Genomic DNA, 24,767 nt, shown 5'->3' on the forward strand with positions numbered 1-24,767 from the left:
ACACACTCAATGGAGACAATTCTTATTAGCTCCATTTTAGAGAGGAGGGAAACGCCGATACAGACGGTGATCGTCGGTTAATAGCTAAGCTTAAAGTAATATCTCAAATGGCTCGACTCCAGGGAACGTACATCTTGTTCTCAGGTTTGAGAACATACGTGTCCGTTGCACTTTTGCAATTAGGATGACGGAAAACTCATGATATCAGAGGTAGCTCTGGCAACTTACACCAGCCTTGACCCTCTTCTTCTTCTTTTTTTTTTTTTTTTGTCTTTCTTATTAGCTGTATTAAGGTATAGTTTACATACAATAAAACTCAAACATTTTAAGTGTACAGTTTGATGGACTTTGACAAGTGTATAAGGCATGTAACCAACACCACAATAAAGATACACATCACTTCCATCACACCAGAAAGGTCCTCATGCCCTTTTGCTGTCAGCTTCTTTCCCTCACCTCTAGCCCCGAGAAACCACTGATCTGCTTTTTTATCACATACTATGGGCTTCTCTAGAATTTGACCCGCTTCTGACATGGTTTTCTGAGCAGCAGTCTTCCACTTTCAGCTTCCAGACACCCACATTCCATCCCTGGACCTCGCCTCTCTGATGAGGCCAATCTCCCCAGCGATGCGGCCGAGGTCCAGGAAGGTATGTGGGATGGGCTGGCATCAGGGTGATGAGGGTCAAGAAGCGAGTCCAGGCCGAGGGCGTGCTTTTGTGCGTACGCGGTCTAATAAAGACAAATCAGTCATTTCACATTCTGATCTTTTAAAAAGTCAGAACATCTGCCCCATCACGTTCACCATGGCTGCTTCAAGTCAGCCAAGGCAAAGTTCCTGGTTTTGTCCAGGTGAAAACTACTGACATTTATGGGACATCTACCATTTTATAATGCTATCTGATTTCATTCTCTTAATTACCCTTTTAAAGGGACGGGGATCAAAAACGTAAAATAACTGGTTGGAATTCACATAGGTAAGTGGTAGACATGAGATTCCAACAGAAATCAGTCTGCCTCCAAAAATCAAACATAAATGATGTAGGTTAAGGTACTATTTTGTTTGCATTATGTAAATAATAAAAATGGAATAACAGGTTGTGAAGAGAACCTGATAAGACCTTTCTGAGACCCAGACCATCAAAACCTGAATTTGGCTCACCTGCAAGGAATAGTATGTCTGACCTCACAGTGGGATTCAGGGACAGCCTGGAACACAAGAGTAGCCGATCCGGAAGCATCTCTGGCCCTTGGAAACTTCCCTGTCAGCCATTATTCTGGGCTTTCCCTAATTTTTCTCTTAAGAAAATCCATGATCCTGCCCGAGATTTTTTTTTTCTTTTAATTTAGGACATACACAGAAATACAAAATGAAAATAAAAGCAGATCAACTAAAATACAACGTTGATGCAATGAACAAAGGCACAAATAATACCAGAACATGGGTCAGTGTGAGCTTTTCTCTCGGCATGAAAATGTGGCTCACAATTATTAAAATTAAAAAGCAGACCCAAGTGTTTTTGCTTTAACGAGAAGATGAGGTCTTTCTGACACTTTATTTTTTAATCCTCTTGGACAATCTTTCACCATTGTTCATTTCATAAAATTGGAGGAAATGCTATTTAGTGGTTAATGAAAAATAACATAAAACCTTTCAATCTTTGTATAAAAAGAAGCCTTCAGAATTACTTAGCTCAACCTCCTAACAAATTCAGGACATTCTTCTCTATATATCCTGCAAGCTGGTCCTCCAGATTCTGAGTCAATAGTCTTCATCGTCACCAGATCGTTAGAGACACTAACAATAAAAACATTCTTCTCCATACAGAGATTAACTCCACTCCCCTGTAAACTCCATACACAGATCCTGGTCCACACCTCTGTGGCATCACCCAGCAGGGTCCCTTTCTCTACTGCACAAATTTAGATGTCCCCTCTCTGCACGTCTGGGTGTGAACTCCTTGAGCAGGGTCATGTTTTCATTATCTCAGCACATCTAGTTCAAGTTCGGGGACGATCGTTGGTGCTCAGTAGGGTTTTGAATACACGAGTGGATACTTTCTTGAGTATCTCCTCCTTCAGTTCTTAGTTTTCACTATTATAGTAACTTCTCCCGAAAAGCAAAATACCCAGAATTGAACATTATCTTCAGATATGGAATCTCTCCAATTAAACAAACTTTTATTACTTTCATGGGGAGTTGTGTGTGGATGAAAAACTAGTTTTTCAAGACTCTTGGCCTTGATTTTCTGGGAAAGTTAGATTTTTTTCAGCTCAGTGGCCACCGCCCCGCTCCCCCCCCCCCCCCCCCACTGCTCCTCTCCGCTGGCCTTCTGAGCTTGACATTGATCCGCGTTTAGTGGAATCATCTGCCTAGATTTCCCTGCTGTGAATTTTCCCAGTCCCTACCTAGGGCTTAGGGGACTGTACCCCACATGCACGCCCCTCTGCTGCCGGTTCTGAGGTGGGTCAATCCCTGGGGCACCTGAGTGGCTCCGGAACACATCCCAAAGGACTCAGCCGGAACCTCCTGCCGTGACTGCTGCTCTGAACTCGTGCCCCAGCCCCCCTGGTGACTGGGGTTCCTCTTTTCTTTTCTTTTTTTTTTTTTTTGGCTGAGATCAGGTCCACTTTTAATGAGGAGAAATATTTAGTTTTGGGGAAATCTAACTATCATGTTTTGTGTTTCATGGTTTTGATTCCTGTGTCCTAAGAACCCTTTGCTTACACCCAACTCACAAAGATTTTCTCCTATATTTTTCTCTAAAAGCTGTGTAGTTTTTCTATTTATATTTAAGTCTATAATAGATCTCAAGTTAATATTTGTGTTCAGTGTAGGGTAGGGGACTAGGTATATCGTTTTCTCTAGGGATATCAAGTTTTTCCAACACCATTTGTTGACTGTTTTTTCTCCCATTGGATTTTCATGTGTTTGTCGAAAAAAATAGACATATAAGTATATATCAATTTCTTAGCTCTCTATTCTGTTAATTTAACCCATTTATTGACCTTTGTGCCAGTAAAGTAATTATTTGATCACCACATGTTACAGTTCATCTTGAAATTATGTAGCATAACATAAGACTTCCAAGTTTATGTTTCTCAAGTTCGCTTTGGATATTCTAGGTCCTTAACAACAACAACAAAAAAACCCCACCTACGCACGGATTCTGCTTCCAGCAGGTCCTCTCCTCATTAAGGGTTAAAACTTTAGCTATGGGAGGAGATGAATTTCTTATAGTCCTTTCCCCCCAACTCTTTACTATCTGTGTGACCCCAGATAAATCTACCAAACTAGTTAAGCTTTAATTCTTCATCCCTTGCAAACTATTATATAGAGGATGGATAAACAACAAGGTCCTACTGTGTAGCACGGGGAACTACATTCAACATCTTGTGATAAACCATAATGGAAAAGAATATAAAAAAGAATATATATATATATATCCCAATCTCTCAATTTATCCCTCCCGTATACACACTACTATATTTAAAATAGATCACTAATAAGGACCTACTGTACAGCACAGGAAACTCTACTCAATACTCTGTAATGACCTATATGGGAAAAGAATCTAAAAAAGAGTGGGTATGTGTATATGTACAACTGATTGACTTTGCTGTACACCTGAAACTAACACAACATTGTAAATCAACTACACCCCAATAAAATGAATTTTTAAAAATTCTTCACCCTTCAAATGGTGATGATATTGATACCTTGTTCTCAGGATTTGGGAGAAAATTAAACAAGTTCATGGATGTGAAGTGCTGGCACCTAAGAAATGTTTCTTTTCAGGCTGACGGGTATATGCAGCCCTTATTATCCTCCCTGTGTCTGGATTCCCGATGACCCTACAGCCCAGCTCCACACACAGGCTCAGTTCTTTCTGGCCACACCTCTTTGATGTGGTCGCTCTCCTGCCCGGGTGTCTCCCTGCTGCCCCCACTCCCCTCTCTTGAACTCCCCACCTCTGTGTTTCCCCTTCCTGCTCGGCCCTCGGCCTCTCACTACGGGGCTGTAACACTGATTCACAAAAGCCCTAGGAGTCTTTTCTCCCCATGCTGTCCTCTGTCAGCTCAACTGAATTCCCGTCCTTCCACAATCATAGGTGGACCTGCTTCCAAGGCACAGCCAGCACCCCTCTCCAGTGGGCAACCCGAAATCCTTGGCCTTTGACCTTAGAGGTCTGGCCGTTCTATTGCCTATCAGTCCACACACATCAGATTTGGCACCTAGAAAGGCATTACCGGATTCTCCCTAAATGCATGCTCCCAGCCATTGAGGTGATCCAGTCGGCTCCCCCAGCCCACAGGCTGCAGAGCGAGAAGCCGTGAGCACAGCCAGCCATGTTCCGCAGCCAGCTGCTGGGTCAGCCTTAGCAATGATCTCCCGAGGCTGCGAGGCTCAGAATACGGCGGTCCTCCAGCTACAGTGTTCCGAGGTGTCCCTCCAAAGCGGAAGAAGGCACTCCCTCCCTTGCATCTAAAAAATGCTGAATTGTAATGACAATGTGTTCATCACCCTTGGGGCGTTTCTTTTGCAATGAAGACAGAAATGTGTTTTTTCTCATCCCAACCTTGGGTTGCTCTGTATTCTTTTATGAGATAGTCAGGTGTGGCCATGACAGCAGACAGCATCGAGGCTCAGAAAAAAATCCGGAGTATTATCCTCAAACGTCCTTGAGACGGGAGATGTGGCACAGGACCACGTGGGAAAGACACCGGGGTGGTCCAGAGGCAGAAGACAGCAGCAGAGGGGAGGTCAAGTCACAGCTGGCTTCTGTCGGGGTTTGCGTGAGAAACTCAAAGCAGGGCAGGATGAATAGCTTAGCTGTGGTTAGTTTGAATGATTCTGGAGAACTCTGGGTTGTTCCTGGTTGCTTGATGCCTGGCCCTGGGATGATGGGGGCAGAAGAATATTTCCTTCTTGGGTGTACAGCCACCTGGAGGAGATGTGGCCCTGGATGAGTTAGTTTGTATGTCTAAAGCATGCCCCGGGCTGGGTCTTCTTTTATCTCTAAGGACTGGCTAGCCCTGAGGAGGGCAGTCTCTCTCCAGCCAGAATATGTCTTTGTTTTTGTTTTCCTTTTAGGATGTCGAAACATCATAATGGACAGAAAATTTTAAAACCTTTACCGTGCATAGGTATTCTTTCATCTGTGGCTTGAGCTGACAGACAGACCCTCCTTTGTCACCTAAGAAATTCAGCAAAATGAATCTCTCTTTACTTTACTGATACTAGCCTGCCACTGACCTAAAGCCCTTTCAGTTTTGGGTCCCTCTTCTCTACTCTGAATTTTTCTGGGTTTACTAACCACTGCTCTTGTATGACATGGCAGATTTCTGATCACGGTTTTAGTGTTCTTGAGGAGAGCACGCCAATGTCCTGTGAACCTCAGGGAAAATGGCCTTTGCCTAGTGACAGGGATTCATAAACTCCCTAAAACATGTGCAGGAGGGCTGGGAAGGCTAGTTCTCTGATTTACTGATCAAGAACCACACACACACATACACACATCCTCCTCAGTACTGGCCGTTTACGATTAGGGCTAATCCTTCCATAAGAATCACACTTCTGGCTGCAGAAGAAATTAATGCCAAAATAAGTCTGTGTTCTTTGGATCCAAGCAGTAGGAAGCTTTATCCTTTTGCTGCTTTCCTCAGGATGCTCTGTGACATCATCCACACTGGGTTGTTTTTCCCTTTGTATTCAAACACTTTGGCTTAATTCCAAAGGGCGTCCAAAGGCAACAGACCTTCCCTGCCACCCACCCATGGGCCGTGTAATCTCACAACTGGAAACGTTCGGCTCCGTGTAGAGGCATCGCCCAATTCGCCTTCTTTGATAGCATCACCCCACTCCCACCCCAGGCCTGGGCTTCCTCTGGCCTCTTTCTTTGCTGACCTTCTTTAGGTTCTGAGTGGTTCAATCCAGTGGTTTTGCTGGTTGACAGTCACTGGGGCTTGTGGGTACTGGTGTACCCACACTGGTGGCACATCATGGGCCGATCTTATCAGTAGAGTGGGTAGACGTATCTCAGGAAAGCTTGAAAACAACCACAGATGCTGAGATATTTTCCCACAACCTGCATATTTAAAGTTAGGGAATAGCGTACAATCTCCTTAATTCTAGAAAACCTGGTTCAAGCCTTTTCTACAAAAGATATGTACATCCAAGAGGATGACATTAACTTTTTTTTTTTTTTTGCGGTACGCAAGCCTCTCACTGCTGTGGCCTCTCCCACTGCGGAGCACAGGCTCCGGACGCGCAGGCTCAGCGGCCATGGCTCACGGGCCCAGCCGCTCCGCGGCATGTAGGATCCTCCCGGACCAGGGCACGTACCTGTGTCCCCTGCATCGGCAGGCGGACTCTCAACCACTGCGCCACCAGGGAAGCCGGATATTAACTTTTATGCACCATTTAGAATCTAGTTATAGAGACCTGGATTGCAATCCTGGTTCTTTCACTTTCCACCTCTGTGATAGATAGTGAACAACTTCTTTTCTCTAAGTTTTAGTTTGTTAATTTGCAAAGCAAAAAAAAAAAAAGGTAAAATAAAACAAGCATTTCAGGTTTTTTGCTAAAATTAGGGGAGAGTGACACAGAACTCAGGCACTGAGAGAAGAGACCCAGCTGGACGGAGGGGCAGCTGCCACTAGCAGTGTGGGCTGGGAGCACAGAGAGACGCCTTGATTAGCATCACAGGTCGCCTATGGGCTGGACCTCCCGGGCCGCGTCATTCTGAACTACTTGGAGGTACTTTCTGGCCGCTGAGCCATCACTTTTTAGATAATCGAGATTTTGATTAGTGCTGCTCTGTTGAACTGACAGTAAAGTCTCCTTGGCAAAAGGAGCCGGCCGGGGAGCACATCCTACAGATGGATAAGCTCAAAAATCCTTACGTGTTGCTTCATTACGAAGAGTGTTCTTTGATTCAAATGACAAGGATGGAGGTCGGGGGACAGGAGGTGGACCCCAGCTTTGCTTGATGACACAGGCGTAGATATTGTGTTCCCATTGGCAAGGCAACCATGGACCGAGAACCCAAGAAGCAAACGGAAGCTCTTGGTTGGTTCTGGGGAGTGACGTTCACAAGATTTTGGTGTCATGTAATCAAGTCCGAATGATGAACAGAACAAGTATCTCCTTGTACTGTTGTGTCTCCTCTGTTGACTGTCTGTGGTTGTGGAAGCTGGCATGGGTGTATTCACAAGCGTTTGAACATCTGTCTTTGAGGACTGGCTTCTAATTTTTTTCAATGAGGGCATCCAATCTCTCTACAGGAAATTTGCATGAGATTTGGGAGTTCAAACTGTCAATGATATTTACATTTCTCAGTTAAAAAGCCAACATTTCTTCCCCTGGCCCTAAACTCTATGCGTGGAAAAAGCTGTTTTCGTTCATAGCATATTCTTTCTGTTAAGATAATTAAACTTCTGCAGGACAGCCAGCGCTCATCAATAGAGTGAATTTTTCATAAATGTTATCCACCTTACGTGGGTGCACACTGGCATTTTGATTAAGTTGAAGCCAAAAGCTATTTTATTAGCAGAGAAAACCTTCCCCTACCTGCCCTCCTCCAACCAGCCTCAAATAAAAGGAGGCCATGCTGGCTACAGTTACAATTGTTATGAATGATTTTTAATCAAATAAGTAGCTAAAAATTGTTGAATTTTCAAAATACATTGGAAATCTTTCTCCATGTCGCTATGCTGTGTACATTCCTGGCTAAGAATGAGTTTTGCTTTGGCTGTGGGACATCTGTTTGCTCAAGCCAAGCACCACTCAGAGTTCCATAGGCAGTTTATCTGCTGGATGGATTAGCCCAAGGAATTAAAAATGAAAATTCCTAAACTGCCTTTTGCTCAACTACCCAGAGTGTTCCCCTTGATTACATTCTGCCTGTCTGATGGCTTGACTTCAGGTCATTTTAAAAGCCAGCCACAGACAGAAATGGGGCATTCTTTTCAGAGCCTGTGATTTACTCCAAGCCAAATGCAAATCGATTTCTCACTTCTTTCCTTCTGTGGCTTATCCATGCCACCGTTTTCCTTCCTTAGCCTAGAAAATCAAGAATTAACCACAAAAGCAGAATGCTGGGGAGGTACCTCTGCACCTTAAATGCTGGGAAAAGTCTCAAACAGCTGCCTTTCTTTGGGGTCTACTGCGTGATGTCACTTTGATTGATATTCTTCCACCGGAGAAGCCTCTACTCTCAGTGGCCTGTCTTGACAGAGTGGAATGCGGTGTACTTGGCAAGACTGAGCAGCTCAGGGGCGGTAACTGTCCTCATAGTCCTCGGGAATAGTCCCCCAGTGCCTCAGGCACAGTTAAAAGTCGATTGAACTGAAGAATACACAGAGGCTGTTTCCATGATCTTTTCCAGCTCATTACAGGCATTGGTACGATAGAGTCTCTTACAGCGCACATCTAAACATCTTAGCAGGAGAGGTAAGGGAAAAGTGCCCCCGTCTGCCTTAAACTCAACTCCCCAGTGTTCATCCCAATGAATATTCCAGCCTAAGAAATGCTGGGAACAGAACCACTTCTCTTTTTAAGAGAAGTCTTGCTAACCTGGGTCACCTCTGTCTGTGTAGGCATTCACAGATAATGACATGTAACCTTCCAACTTAGGTAGGGTGATTTATTCTTCTTCTCTAGCACTCTAGTGGAAACTGAAGTACGAGCAGTGGAGAAGGTATAGAAAATGAAATGAATGGAAATCCAAGAGTCTATCTAATGCACTAATTTCTGTCAGCTACCTAAATCTTCTGTTGTCTGTAGTAAGAGGCTTCTTTGCCAAGTACCCTTGAAAAGGCTCGGTCTAATAGAAAGCTAATCTCATGTAATAGGCAACCCACTGCTTAAAGTATTGCATCAGGAGGCTGTCTATCATCTGGATCTTCCTAGGGACATCATTTGTCTTGTATTTTAAGACCTTCTCAATTTATCTGTATCAACGAGGGAAAACGGGAATGGAGATAATAGCCAATAACAGCCGCTTTATTTTCCTCCCCGATAAAGACGTCCTGGGTTTTCATTTTGACAGCTTAAAACAGAAATTCAATCATTTAAAGGTCAAAGAAGTAGTAGACATTATCCCAGGAGTTCCTGATCTATGAGCAAATTACATCTGTGAGATCAAAGATGCCCAGAAGATTGAACAGACTAATAAATAGACTGTCCGTAATTGCCAAAAGGACAGTTTGCAGGCGGTTCTCACAAAATGGGAAAATAACAACAGAGAGATAGGACTTGGTTTTCTGTTGGAATACTATACATACCAAACTTGGAGAAGGTCAAACATGACAGCCTACACACTTTCCATAAAATATATTTGCTCTGGAATGAACAGTTAAGTTCAACCCGAGGAGCTCCCAAACCAAAGTACACAGGAGCTATGCAAGGCCAGTCGTAGGTAACCTGGCACTTAGAAGGCAAAGTGGATGACTAGTACGCAGTAAGATCTATTCCTGGTGATACTGTGGTTCTTCCGGCAGCTCTGCCATGGCTCTTTGAAGGATATATCAGGGCAGTTAGGTGCTAGAAGGGACTTTAAAACAAGTCTGGAAATTGCCAGCCTCATGATTCTTAGAGGAAGAAAAAAAATGGTAGATAACTGTCAACCTCTCTCCCTCGCTCTCTCTGTCTCCTCATTGGGATCTATACTTGAACGGACTGTAGTCACAGCTACAAGCACTGCAGTTTAACTACTCATTAAATACCAAAGACTGTGGAAGGAGCTTCGGGAGCATAGCTCATTTACTCGCCCTAGCAACCTCTGACCTGCCTTTTTTCATAAGGGCAAGCAGAGGCTCAGAGACTAACACGCAGGGGGCACAGTCTTACTAGCGATCGAGCAAGCCTCTGAACTCAAGTTCATGTCTGTTAGAACCCATCTTCTCCATTCTTGAAGCTTCCACATGGTGGATCTCCGTCTTGAGGATATATGAGAATCAACAGGGGAGTTGGGCAGGGGAATAAATCAAAATGATTGGGGTGGGATCCAAAGATCTGGAGGTATAAACGTGTTCCCCTAGGATCTCAGAAGCAGGCTGTAGTAGACTGCACTTTCCAAAAACAGTCTACTGCTTGCAGGGATATCTGAATGAGGTTTGGAGTTCATGAATAAGAATTATGAAGAACTGCCTAGGGCCAGCTCTTTAGGCAAATCTACATCATAAATATCTAATTGCCTTCTTCAAATGCATCCATTTCTAAAGATCGTTTCCTTGTGTCTTAAAAGTCCATCAACATAGACCTTAAAGTAGTTACGTTGCAAAATAGCACAATTTTTAATATTTTCTTTCCAAAGTGATTGCAAATATTAGGATAAAAGAAAGATTCTTAAAACAGACTTTGGTATACCAAGCCAAGAAGCAAAGGCATTAGCAGTTTAATAGGTTTTGGAATGGGGAAGGGAGACGAGAGGGCACTGAGGGAGAAGAACCGCATTCGATGCTTGTTGAATCTGAACTCTGCTTTATGTAGCCCTGAATTGTGACCAGCTGCTTTCATGATTTCTCCAATTGGTCTCCAGCGGCCAACTCTGACCCAGCTCCCTCTTCCCCCACTTCCTTGTTTTAAATGAGATCTGGTTTTACTTAGATGAATTAAATGTCACTATATTTGTTTCTGTGGATTGTTCCAGCAAAAATTACAGCATCAGTGTCTGACTTTAAATGTCTCTAAGACTGTCTGCTTCTCTGGGCTATTTATAGCTGCCTTTTAAACACGCTAATAAATGCTTTTAGGTAGCCATTGGTCTGCTCCCCCTTGATGGAGCCTCGGAATCGGTACACTTCCAAGTACCGGCTGAAAATACCTGTTTTTCTCTTCTTTGCAAAAGTAATGCATGTTCATTGTAAAATTTTTGAAATTGTAAATAGACAAATAGAAGAAAAGGGGGGAGAAAAAAAAAAAACGATCATACCAGAGAGGGCCACAATTCACATTTTGTTTCTATCATTCTGTCTTTTCTCCATGTTTAAATGTATTTAAACTTAAAAAATTATATTGTACAAGCTGTTTTATAGTCCTCTTTCATTTTTTCCACCAAACAATATGTTTTCTATTTTTTCTGGCATTCTTCTACTCTCTCACATTTAATGACTACGTTAAATGTGATGAGTAATGATATGATTGTACCATTACCTATGAAACAATCCCACATTTATTAGGTGGCTAAGCCGTAGCCAAAACTTGCTACTACAAATAGCCCTACAAATCAGCCAAGTCTCTCCGCTCATTCATGATGGTTTCTTTAGGATAAATTTCTACACGCGGAATTGCTAGATCAGAAGCCGAACCAAATTCATAGACTTTTGCCACATGTACCCAACTCACCTCCAGAAATAGTTCAAATTAAATAAATAAATATCTGTATAATATAATGTAATAAATATCTGTATAATATAATGTAATATTGTATCTTCGAAATGGCCGTATAATAACATGCATTCCTCTTAGGAGAACCACATTTCTAATAATTCAATCATCATTTTAACAAATTTTATTAAACACTTTTTAGTGCCAGGCATTTATTTTTTCAACTCCAGATTTCCAGGGAGTTCTGCAGCATAGTTACACATAGTTACCATGCTAAAAATTGTCAGTTCTAGGGAAGCCGCTAAGCAAAAGTGGACAGAAAGACTGTTTTTTGTTTTTTGTTTTTAAACTATGTATGAACTGGCAGCTTAGGACAGGAGAGAGGCAAGGTAAATGGAAGCAGTTGAGAGCTGGTGTTTGGAGAACTGGCAGGGTTGATGGTTTTATGGATCTAGGAATGATGATTCTCTTGCTAGGACTGAAACCTCCTTGAGGATATTGCATTGTTTAATTCGTCTTATTCAATTATTTGTTAGTTCACTCCTTCAAAGTCTAATTAGTGAGGGTCCACATGCTGCTTATCTCTCTAGCTGCTGGGGATACAGTGGTAAATAGGACGAGGAGAGCTTTTCTCAAGGAATTTACAATCTATTCTGTGCGGCAACCCAGCCAACAAACAAACAAATCCATCAGTTAGAGGTAAGCATTTTGAAATAAATAAATCACGTTAACGAGACAAAATAACAGTATGGGGGCGAGTCTTACTTTATATCCTCATCAGACAAGACCTCTCTGGAAAGGTGGCCTTACAGATGAGACATCAGTGATGATAAGAAGCCACACAGGCAGAAAAGGAAGTGCAAAGGCCCTGGGGCAGGAACACCCTTACTTGTTAGAGTAGAGCTTAGCAAACTTTTTCTGTAGAACGCCAGATAGTAAATATTGTCGGCCTTGTGGAGCACATGGTCTCTGTTGCAACTACCGGGGTCTACAGGGGAAACGTGGCAGTAAGTAGCCGTAGGCCATGAATAAGCAATGGTCTGAATGTGTTTCAGTCAAAGTTTATTTACAAAACAACCGAAGAGTTGGACGTGCCCCCATGGACTGTAGTTTTCTGCCCCCTGCGTTAGTGAAAAAGGGAGATTGGATAAGGAGAGAGAGTGAATGGTGAGAAGACTGGGAGATAATTTTCAGAGATGGGCAGGGGTCAGATATATACACTCTGTATACAACACTGATTATGCACATTACTCTAATTGCAATGGGAAGACACTGGATGGTTTTAAGTAGAGGAGTGACATGTTTTGATTTTATTTTTAAAAAGATTAGATCCAAGTACAGTAAGGGCAGAAAGAGGGGATCTCTTAGGAAGCTGTTGCTGTGGGTCCATTGAAGACCTGGTCCATTAAAGACATGGTGGTTTTGACAATGATGAGAAGTGAGCAGTTTTAAGATCTGCTTTGAAGGTGAGCCCACAGGACTTGCTGCTCATGTCCATAATGGGAGTAAAGGAGAGTGAGAGACCAGCACTCTTGCATACAGGAGATGCTTTTAAAACGTAAATTAAACTGAATTGTAACTGAGTGCTTTCTGTTTCAAGAAACAAAAGCGATCCCTTGTTAATACAAGCAGAAGAAAATATTATTGAAAAGATATCAGGTAGCTTACAGCATCAAGGGAAGTATGAAGAGAAAGACCCTGATCTGAGCAAAATCAAGAGGCCAAATGAAGATCTAACCTCAGGAACTGTCTCCCTGGAAGCCACGGCTTGTGTCTTTCTCTGGGTGACTGAGATGTGCACCATCACACCACTGGCCTCTTGACTCTTGGTAGTTGCCTGGAATCATAGGATTCAGCATGCTTCTGTCACGTCCTCAGGAATCAAAGTCTTGTTGGTGAAGTTCTGATTGGTCGGTCCAAGTTCCCGTGACCCTCGTCCAGGTGTGGGGTGGGGAAAGGCTGTAGTGAGAAGAGGCTTCTGCCTTACCTTCCCATGTTTGCTTTGAAATTTCTCCAACCAATTTTCCGTGGCACAGCCAGAGTGATCTTTTAAAAATGCAAGCCTTGTCATGCTGTGCCCTTGGTTAGGACACTTCAATCGCTTCCACTGCTCTTGGGAGAAAGACCCAAATCTTTAATTCTACCTAGTAGGTCATTTATGCTCTGTCTCTATCTCTCTCTCCAGCTTCAAATCCCCGACCCTACCACCACTCCACCCCCTGCCTCGTATTCAGTTCTTTGGAAAGCACGCCCTACTCATCTCTGAGTCACGGAGCCTCTGCAAATGCTGTTCTTCTGCCTGGGAACCTCGTTTTCCCTTTCCTCTTAGACTTGTCCTCATTGTTCAGATTGTAATCCAGACATCCATCTCTCCCAGACTCCATCAGGACCCAGGATTATAAGCTATTGCGAGAAACAGAGGAGAAACGTTCGTTCAAGTTAAGGGTTAAAGGAAGATTATAAGGACAGCTTCCAAGGTGGTAGCCATTGTAGCCTTTTATATTATGCCATTCATTCCTTACAAAAACATTTTGAAATAAGTCAGCTATTGTCCTTATGTTTTAAATAAACACAATGCGGCTTAAAGATATTTGTTAAGATGCAGATATCATACAACTAAGATGTGGTAGAACCGTAACTGGAATCCAAATCTTTGATCTCCATTTTCCTGCCTTTTAACTGCACTACTGGAGGACCCTGTTGTGTAACTTGGACTGTGCCCCGTGGTAACAGGAGAAGGATATTTACATTTCAGAAATATCACGCGGGATGAAAGTGGCAAGAGATGGGTTAGCAGGCTGTTAGGTAAACCAGGTAAAACCAGGTTCTTAACTGATCAGGAAAGCTTGAATTCAGTGATAAAATGCAGATGAGTTCCTGTAATGATAGGTTCTTGTGAGAACCAGGCCTTAAGATTAGCTGAGCACAAAGGATGCAGCAGCCACAGGCACCTATCAATAGTGAGAGCCTTGACAATGAGAGCGCCGCAAACAAACGAAAATAGGGCAGCAAGGCGTGAGCTGAGAGCATTTTTACCCACAGCGAGAGCCAGGAGAATTGAAGAGCATCTCTCAGCTCCAATGTCGGGTCCCGGACCCAGCTCTCTCCCATCGCCCTCGTGAAATGGTACCATCGCCTCTGGTTCCAGACACTCTCCGACTTCGTACTTCATTTTGCTTTTCTCCTTGGTATTTACGCCACGGTCTGGGTGATGATCTCCTTTTATTTATTGATGCCCAACTCTCAAATGCCAATCCCACAAGGGTGGGACTCTTCACTAATTCCTGAAGGTGGGTAGCTCTGGCACATATAGAAGCTCAATTTTTTTTAAATGAAAAAAAAAAAAAAAAGAAGAAGAATGAAAACAGTCAGTCACTAATTCTCCACTGGAGGGTTTTAGAGACCACTGGGGAAGTGCTGTCCTTACACAATCAGGGGAAATTGAACTGTGGTCTCTTAGAGAGATGTTAAGATCTCATGATATCCAGCCTCTGCGTGAAGCCGGGTCCCGCTCAAGGTAAACTCTGAGCGACGGGGGCTGATGTCCAACCAAGACAGGGACGGGCAGGCTGATTTGCAAGATAAGAACAAGAGAAACCTTAAGAGCTGTCTCAGTAAAGCAGGTACATACCATTTAAGACAAAGAATAAGTACAATAAGCGCCTTGTGAATTTCTTTAACCTGTTAACTTTGCCGAGCTTGTCACTCTTTTTTCCTTTAGGTTGGTTCCTCAGATTAAATAGCAAAAAAATTCTTAACGTGAGCTGGAAGTGTATGTATCGTGCACCTAAGAGTGTATGTGTGTGTTGAGAACAAGGACTAGGGGATTTTCCATTTGGTAACAGTTGTGAAAGAGAAAAGCCCCTGGGGTTTGGGGGAAGTGGTGAAAGGACAGAGAAGTGGCCCAGGTGGCTTAATGGTAGGAAATAGTGGTGACATCCGTATTTATTGGGAACCACGTGCTGTCTGCCCTGCTGTTATGCAACTGGGAAGCTCTCTGAGAAAGTTAAAGCATGTACTCTGGTATTTTACAGAAGGGGCAACAGTGCTCATGCGATCCAGATTCAGGAGATAATTACTGAATAACTGCTGTGAGCCCAGCACGGTGCAAGACGGCTGCCCGTCCCTATCTCGTTCAAACCTCGCGATTACTCAGTAGCCTCGGTAACCCCAGGTCACCCTTAAAGACACTGAGGTTCAGAGAAATGTTACGCACATCAGCCACTTGCGATGAAGAGGACAGATCTGGACCTGGAGTCTACCTCCCATGCATGATTTCTCTACAGTACCAAAAACTCATTTTATTTCAGGCTATTTCTTAATAATGAGGTTATTCTCTTTCTAAACCAGAACAACCGGCTATTACAACTCATATTATTTTGGTACTGTCCTGACATCCAGAAAATGGAGAAACAGAATCCCAGACTTCAAATTTCTTCTACTTCTTTATAAAACACAGCATCCTCTGGGGTGAGGCGGAATTTACATAGGTGATACATATTACTTAGCGGAAAACGGGGCTGCAACAAGGATCTCCAGATAAAGTTACGAGTAATATTGTCAGGCTGGATTTCTGCTGCTTCCCAGCATCTACTTCAGTTGGTTGATAACATATTATAAGTTCCTTTCCTATGATGAAACCCCTCTATTCCATAAACTGGCACAAATCTTTCTAAATTGATTCAGAAGGAGAAACTGCAAGGTTATGTCAGGGAAGAGGTAAAATCCATGGTCACCGAGAAGTTGGACCAGGGATGGAGGGTGGGGCTGGGAGGGAGGAAACGGAGAGGGAACAAAAGCTATAGGTGAAGCCACAGGCTGCTGGGGGGTGACAGCAGCTGAGAAGGAAACGTGAGACACCGGACCTGTCAACAAAGGAGAGACTGTTTGAAATCAGGGAGTGTGCGGAAAAGGACAGGCAGCGTCCAGCAGGGACTGGGTGAAGCAGGTGTTCAGTGGCTGAATGTCGAGGTCCACCTAAGAGCGTCTGAATGTCTTATGAGGATTCCAGGCAAGATAAGGTTCAGGCTCAATTCTAAGGCAAGAAGCTGTGGGACAGGTTTTGAGCAAAATAACTTGTTTGGGTTCTCCCCTAACTCGTCAAACTCCTCTTTCTTTCCTCCTCACCGACCAGAGCCCACCCCAAGTGTCATCTGATCACACCTCCCTGGACCTCCCTGTGGCCCCCTTCCCCCTTCCCTTACCACAGACTCTACCAAGAGGGTCTTCAAAGACAATGACCCGCATGCAGAATTCAGGCCGCGCTTTCTACTCCGTCAACTCTCACGTTTCCACCAAAATTTATCTCATCTAACAGTTTTGCCAGGAAAGTAACTTGATTACTGATGACTTCATGAAACTCATTTACATGTTGAAGAAAGTACTTGTTCACCTCAAAGGGCATGGGCATGAAAAAGTGAATTTTACCAAAGATATTTTAGACCTTTATTTGTGGAGCATCTCAAATTATACAGAGATGATAAGTATTGCTGTTCATGTGTTTATATTAAGTAGATGCTAGGGACAGTTCACATTTTATTATCAGAGTGACAGAGGAGTGTAAAGTCTTAGCCACTGTGTTATACCTCAGCATGCTAATGGAGAGCTTAGGTTTGAAGAACTGCCTGCAGAGTGGCCTGCTTGGTAAGTGGCGGAATTTGAGAGGACGTGGCAAAACAGCAGAGGAATTGCTTCCAAATTGTTGAGTCTGACTGAGGCCCTTTTGTGCATTGAGCAAAGGGGACAGGTACACAGGCTGCCCCTTTGTTTTGCTGAAAATATTCCCCGTCGTTTCTATAGCCCGTTTGAAATGTGCTCTATTCATAAAGGTTTCTCCTTGAATTCATACAAAGCTCTAAAAACCTGGGGACTAAAAGCAGATCTCACCAGCCAAAGTAGATTAAGGAACATTTTTTAATGTCTTGACTTAGTACCATGAGCAAAGTTCTGAGAAAAGTCATTGTCAGGATTGGGTGTGCTCACCCCTCTGACTTTCTTTCTCACACGTGTCTGCAGTGCTTTCCTGAGTACCTTTGCAAATTGTAATGGACTTGGATGGCGTTCTCAGGAAGAGCCACCATCCTCACCGTGCATTGCCTCTTAATCTAAGCCACATTTGTGAAAGGACCCCATGTCACGACAAAGAAATTGCATGTAATGACAAAGGTCCTTTCTTACCTCTGTCATTAATCGCCGGGCAAAATAGTTTGAAACTGGTGTAGAAGAGGGACCTTAGATTTAGCATTTACTTTTGAGTTTTATATCCCATGATTTTGTAATTGCAGTGATCATATTTCCATTTTTATTTTTAAAAAAAGGAATTTTGCAATCAATGAAATAGCCACCATCAGTTTCAGGAGAGCAGGGAACACAGCATGTGAGAAGAAATACAGAAGTAGGAGCACTGAAAATACTTTTTCATCATGGAATCGATGGGGACAAGATGATTAGGAAAGCATTAAGGCAATTTTAAAGCCCAGCCTCAATTCTGAGAAAAACAAATGTTAAATATAGAATGTCCAGTCAATCAGTAAGCCTTATCCTCTGTTACTTAATGGCAAACAATTGGAAAAGTGCTCAAGTTAACACAGCATATGAAAGAAGAGATTAATAAATAAACATCTATGTTGTCTAGCCATTTTGACAAAAGGGCCGCTGTAAACGCCTTAGCTCATGGTGTCGGCTGAGAGATGGTTACTATTAAATAAGATTAGTTTGGTTATGATCTATCGTTTAGCTTGAAAACAGTTGTCTTTTTGGAAATGCATCATTTACGTGGTGGGAGAAGCAAAGGATAGATGAATAAAAGTATGCATTCAAACAGCATCTGAAAGCGTTTCTCTGGATAAGTTGAAATGAATGATCGTGATAATAACCCACTGCAGAGGACGTGATGGGTTGGGGGTAGAATTCTCACAGCTGTTAACTTGGATCCCTGAAATTGTTACGTTATTCAGAAATACTTTTTCTACATACTCACATTTGCTCACTTGTAGCTTGCATTAGTGAAGTTTCATTCCCAGTTAGCATCCTGTTGAAGGTATATGAAAAATGCCTTGTTTATAACAGTTGTTGGCACTCCCGGAATTCACAGGGACGCCGACCAAACGCCACTGCAAATAAAAACCTTTCCTTTTTCTTTTGGTGGCAGGAAAGAGCAGAGTCACACAGTAGCTCTTGATTTACGAATCGAGTGGTGCTTTCTCATTCTCAGACTCCCACAATGCGTACAGTTCCCTTTAAGGAACTGGCTTAGAAGGAAGCCTTTACCAAGAAAATAACCCTACCTCCAAATCTCCTTCTTAATTTGCAATCATGTGGGCCTTTGATTATAACTGTCCCGTTCTCATGCCTTGAATGATTATGTGAGAGGGAGTGGAAACTGACGACCGTGAATAGCTTCTTGTTTGTAAAGTGTCCTTCAATGGCAAGTCAGACAGGAACCTACAACGAATCACATATATTCTGGGCAAAATTTGTGGGAGTATTTTACCTTCAACATTCCAATAAGCATCTTGTCAGCCTTGGGTCCCATCCTGAAAGTATACAATTGTCTCCCGGAAACACGGCTGAAGTGGTGACCAAAGAGAGGCTGTAACTCTTCAAAGCAGATCTGGGGGACGGCTGGGTGAAGTGGCCAGGGCGGGCGGACAGACAGGGAGAAACGCGGACACGCCTTACAGGACATTTTGGCTGTAACCAGTGTCCATCCTAACTGTGGTCCACCAAACAAAGTGTTTAGTGTAAAGAGGGCCCGATCCCTGGAGAAGCAGAAAAATGATTCCTGTTGACTGGAGGGAAATTAACTCATTCCTCCCTTTTCCTAGCAGAGAAGGCGCTGGATAAGTACTTGGTGATTAATTGTCTTGGTTGGTTTCAAGGGGTGTCTCCATGTCCGGAACGGTATTTACACCCACGGAATGTTCTGTGCTGCCGAGTGGCAGGATCCTCTAATCCAGAGCCTTGCCTCCCCCTTCCACGCCCCTCCTGCACCTGGCACAGGTAGACGATGTGGAAAACATATTCTAGTAATTACTAAACTGTTAACGTTGGGCCCCAGTGACTCCTTTTTTGGCAGAAAAGTAACTAAGGACCATTTAATACTGAAAGTTTAAAACTTACTTTGAGATTTGAGTTGGAAAACTATTGGTCTATATCAAGGATGCTAAAAGCAATAATAAGAGTATGTATCAATATAAGTTGATCTTTTAAAGACTGAATGGATTTGGAGGGAGGAAAATGATTGTGCCCAGTCATAGCTGTGAAACCGTCAGCAACACAGTGAAGAGCTGGTGAGAAGAGTCCAATTGCAGCATTCTCCCTTTAAGAGGGAAGCAAGATTAGCAGCAACCTTGGCAAATTTTCGGCTTCTTTTCAGAGGGAAAGAGAAAAGCTTCCAGTGTCCAAAAAAAAAAAAAAAGAAAAAGAAAAAGAAAAGGAAAAGAAAGAAAGAAAAAAGAAAAAAGGATGGATGTTTTGAAACAAAGGCAGAAGCAATCTTATACTTTATTGAAAGCTTACCTGGGAGTGGTTTTAACTCCTCTGGGGTTAAGAAAGATTTTTTTCCTCTCAAGACCGAAGGTGGAGCTAGGGTAAAGGAATTGGATCTGAAATAGCATCCCTGTCAGTTCTGTTCTGAAAAGTACACAGGGAGGAAAAATCTCCGTGGAAGAGAGAGGAGGCCACAGGTGCAGAAGGCGAGGGACCGTCTATGATACAACCTGTATGTAAGTTACATTGTAACAGGAACGTAGAAACCCTTAACTGCCTCTTTTTTCTAAGGAAAACCATCTGACTTAGACAGAAAGCCTCTAAGACGGCCAGACAAATACCTGAGTTCTATTTTGCCTTTTTACGTTACAGATTATTTTGTTTTCTAAATGCCCTCAGGCCAGAAGAGTCTACGAAATGAAGACAATTTTTTTTTTTTTTTATGTCAGGTCAGAAGAGGTAGTGAGGACCCATTTGGGATAATCATAGTGTTTACTGAAGCCTTATGCATGTATAAAAATGTTATTTTCTCTAATGGCATATTTTGTTCCTGTAATGACTGAGTTGAATTCTCAACTGAACTGAGTAATCAATACTAAATGCCTCTGTCGCGCAAATCAAGTCGTAGCTGTTTCAGATGGCATCAGATTGCTTCCAGTGGGGCACGTGGCTCTAGAGATGGAAATTAAAAGCAAGTGTGTGGAATTTTCTGTTTTTCAGGTTTGAAGTGAAAACTCACAAACAGCAGTCAGTACCCCTAGAACAGTCGCCGCCCCAGGAGCCACCCGGATGCCCGAAGGGCAGTAGAAAGCATGAGCTTCTACGGCAGCAGCTACCCGATCGTGAACGTGGACCCCAAATACCCGGGCTACCCCCAGGAGCACGTTCTAGCCGAGAAGCGAAGAGCCAGGCGGCGTCTCCTGCACAAGGACGGCAGCTGTAACGTGTACTTCAAGCACATTTTTGGAGAATGGGGCAGCTACGTGGTGGACATCTTCACCACCCTCGTGGACACCAAGTGGCGTCACATGTTCGTGATATTCTCGTTGTCTTACATTCTCTCCTGGTTGATATTTGGCTCTATCTTTTGGCTCATAGCCTTCCATCACGGAGACCTGTTGAACGATCCCGACATCACGCCTTGTGTGGACAACGTCCATTCCTTCACGGGGGCGTTTCTATTCTCCCTGGAGACCCAGACCACCATCGGGTACGGTTCCCGCTGTGTCACCGAGGAATGTTCTGCGGCCGTGCTCATGGTGATCCTTCAGTCCATCTTAAGCAGCATCATAAACACCTTCATCATTGGGGCTGCCTTGGCCAAAATGGCGACCGCCAGGAAGAGAGCCCAGACCATCCGGTTCAGCTACTTCGCCCTCATCGGCATGAGAGACGGGAAACTTTGCCTCATGTGGCGCATCGGTGAATTCCGCCCCAACCACGTGGTAGAAGGCACGGTCAGGGCCCAGCTTCTCCGCTACACGGAAGACAGCGACGGGCGGATGACGATGGCATTTAAGGACCTAAAGTTAGTCAATGACCAGATCATCCTTGTCACACCAGTAACGATCGTTCATGAAATCGACCACGAGAGCCCTCTGTATGCCCTTGACCGAAAAGCCGTGGCCAAAGATAACTTCGAGATTTTGGTGACGTTTATCTATACTGGCGACTCTACCGGGACTTCTCACCAATCCAGGAGTTCCTACGTTCCCCGAGAAATTCTCTGGGGCCATAGGTTTAATGATGTCTTGGAAGTGAAGAGAAAGTATTACAAAGTGAACTGCTTACAGTTCGAGGGCAGCGTGGAAGTCTATGCTCCCTTTTGCAGCGCCAAGCAACTGGACTGGAAGGACCAGCAGATCCACAACATGGGAAAAGGCCCGCCAGCCCAAGGACCCGGCACATCAGACACCAATGTCAGAAGAAGGTCATTTAGCGCCGTTGCCATCGTCAGCAGCTGTGAAAACCCAGAGGAGACCACCACCTCTGGCACGGATCAGTGTAAGGAAGCGCCTTACCAGAAAGCTCTCCTGACTTTGAATAGGATCTCTGTAGAATCCCAAATGTAGTCCTGAGTTGTAAGTACAGAGGGCTCCCAGTCAATGTTTTTACCCCCTAGCCAATCGCCATAAGACAAGTAGTTATCGACAGAGCTTTTAAAGAAGGTGATAGCTGTCTTTGATGGTGAAGGAAGATAAATAGAGCAGGTTAAACTTGATAAAAGATATCTAAGCATTACATCATATCCAACTGTTTAACTTTTTTTTTTTTGGCTAGCAAATTTTGTGTTAGGGGTGCTATTAAGAGGCCTAATTGATTAATTTAAATTTCATCTCCTTTTGTTATTCCGTATACTTGTATTGTCAGTTGGAGGTATAATATTCAATAATGGGGAACAAAGGTAGGACACTGGGATAATAGAAAGTAGAAGGGAGAATAGCATGAATAATAAAAATTTTAAATGGATCCGAATCGGTAGTATGAGTTACCTATAAAGACATTATATCATATATTCAAGATGTGCAAGGGATGCGTTCGGTAGATTGTAACGTTGAGCTGTTTAACTGTGAAGTCAGTCCCTGTGTTTGCCCCGCAGAGTGTCTCGGTATCAGCTGGCAGAGGCAGTGGCCGTAGGAAGTAACAATGCCCCCGGTTCTGACGGTGAATCCCCTGCCACTTGCCAGGTAATGATCAAGCAGTGCTAGAAGCTACTTTTTCTCTCATCCGTGAGGCAGAAGAAAAGTTGGCGTTATTACTCAGAGAGGTATTTCTCTCTTAAATGCTCTGTTTGACTCCAACAAATGGCTCGGGGGCTGGGGGGGGGGCAGAAATAAGGCACACAGGAGCTTTGTAAAGTGTGTGACAAGGGGACTGCTTATGTCCACCTCCCCACACCTTCTTTGAGGAAGGACAAGAAGAAGGATCGGGACCCTAGAGATGGGGTGAGGGAATGGAGAGCCGTAAACATCCTCAGACTCTTTGAGAGAAAACGTGTTCCTGGAAGACTGGAGCTCTGGCTACACAAGGAATGGAACCCTGTTTTTTTGTTTTTTTTTTTAGCAGTTGCGGTGGGGTTAGGAGGTGGGGAGGCTGTGAGGGGAAAAGTATTTATTTGTGCCTAGAAGCAATTATGTATGGATCACTTTAGAAAACACAAATAACTTGAATTGTGAATTTTAAGAAACGCTTCCATTGAACTTGGAACAATCATTTAAATGCAGGATTTTGTGGATATAATTAAGGTGATTTTAATGCACATTATGAAGTGGGTCAGCTAAGTGCTTTAGAATTGCTTAAATTGTAGGACAGGAGATAAATGTGTATACTCTATTTCCACCTTAAAAGATGTTAATCATGATTACTTTAAACACAAATCCAATCACCTGCGAGTGAAGAGGCACTCACTCTAAGCTTTATCAGTTGAAGACTTACGAGCTATATTCCGAATTATCTGTGTTATTTTTTACATTCTTGCTGAGCTGGTAATAAGTATATGCCACAGGTTTTCACGTGTTTATTTTATTTAAATATATATATACACACACACGGTTTTTGCTTTTTTCTGGAAAATCTCTCTCTCTCTCTCTCTCTCCCCATTTAAATTAAAGCACACAAGTAAATTTTACTGAATCGCAGAGTCCAAGATTACCAACAGAAGTAAAATGTATAGGTATATAAAGTTTTTCTTCTGTTTGCCTTCTTTTTTCTCCTTTTTCCTTCTTCCCTCCCTGCTTTCCTTCTTTCCCTTTCCTCCTCCTTTCTTTTGCCTGTGAGCAATAAAGTTATTTTATGATGCACAGGTGCAAAACTTGTATTCCTGTTGTTGTATGGATAAGAGATCTGTTCAGGTCACAGGTTGCAAAATCGTCCTGAAACGTAACATCAGAGTGCTAAATAATGCATTTCTTTCTTCCGGTCTTGTTTCAGGAACGCAAAACCCATGTTTTTAAAACTGCACATGCCCTGTAGAGTCGGATTTTGGAGCAGCAATTACTCAGCTAAATTAGAATATTACAATCCACCAAGTAGAAAACAGCCAGCACTACAGCAAACAAACTTGCCCCCTTTTTTGGCATGTTTCACACCCGTCTAGTTTCATTCACTTTCCTTCCTGGACTCTGCTCGTTCGCGATCTTGCTTTGTTAGTATCCGGATAGAGGTGTCACTGTCCAGTAAACACACTCTGTCGGGCTTCGCGCCTCTTCCATCAAATTCTCTTACCCAGAATAGAATGTACAATCAGCAACCCCATGTCATAGTTATCTCCCATTTTCTGTTTAGATTGATAACACACTTTGACACCCCAATGAGTTACATAATAATAAAGATCTTAAAATTGTGCAAAAAGTGTGTGCCTATGCTAGTGGAAATTCTGTGGCTGTGGTCAGCGGGGGGGACAGGGCACCCAAACCGAGATTGCTGTTTCATAGAGTTAGGATGTGGGCAGAATTAGAAACCATTTTTTATTCGTTTCTAACAGCTTGCAGAACAGCTCTATTCAAATGAACAATTAAGTGCTCCTGTAAGCATTGCTAGAAACCTCCCTGCAAAATAGCATTTCTAGTTGGAAGTGCTCTGTCGATGATGAGAATATTTTTTCTTCTGGCATTCGCCTCCCCCTAAAAAAGACATTATTCCGTAGACCCAATTAGAAAATAAATCGTGGCATCAAGGCGCTGCTCCACCGTGTTTTATAGCCTGGGAGGAGGGAACACAGGAAGAGAGAAGGAAACGCTGTTTCCATGGACCACCAGCTCATCAAGTACCCTTAGGTGCTTTGCACAGATACACTTAATCCCCACACAGAAGACAAAGGGGTGGATATTTTTAATTTCCACGTCATCAAATATCTCATTCTTAACTTCATCCTGACTGACACATTCCCAACTGGGATAATAAAGTGCCCAGGTTAAAAAAAAAATTCCAACTGTGTTTCCCAGTC

At 43.2% G+C, this 24,767-nt stretch overlaps 1 protein-coding gene across 6 annotated transcripts in view; it reads left to right on the forward strand.

The window, feature by feature from the left end:
- The window catches only part of KCNJ16 (potassium inwardly rectifying channel subfamily J member 16), a 52,858-nt gene extending 28,375 nt beyond the window's left edge, over nt 1–24,483 (forward strand). For 4 of the 6 annotated variants that reach the window (XM_059998593.1, XM_059998596.1, XM_059998594.1 and 1 more), the window contains one exon: nt 20,543–24,483. In XM_059998593.1, coding sequence (XP_059854576.1) covers nt 20,635–21,894 — 1,260 coding nt within the window. In that variant the 5' untranslated portion in view covers nt 20,543–20,634 and the 3' untranslated portion in view covers nt 21,895–24,483. Of the gene's footprint in view, nt 1–19,757; nt 20,059–20,542 lie in introns of those variants that run through there. The other 2 variants (XM_059998598.1, XM_059998597.1) reach the window with 2 other exon arrangements.
- Nucleotides 24,484–24,767: the final 284 nt, after the last annotated feature.

Source organism: Delphinus delphis, chromosome 19 (assembly GCF_949987515.2).
Source record: "Delphinus delphis chromosome 19, mDelDel1.2, whole genome shotgun sequence".
NCBI classification, from domain to species: domain Eukaryota; kingdom Metazoa; phylum Chordata; class Mammalia; order Artiodactyla; family Delphinidae; genus Delphinus; species Delphinus delphis.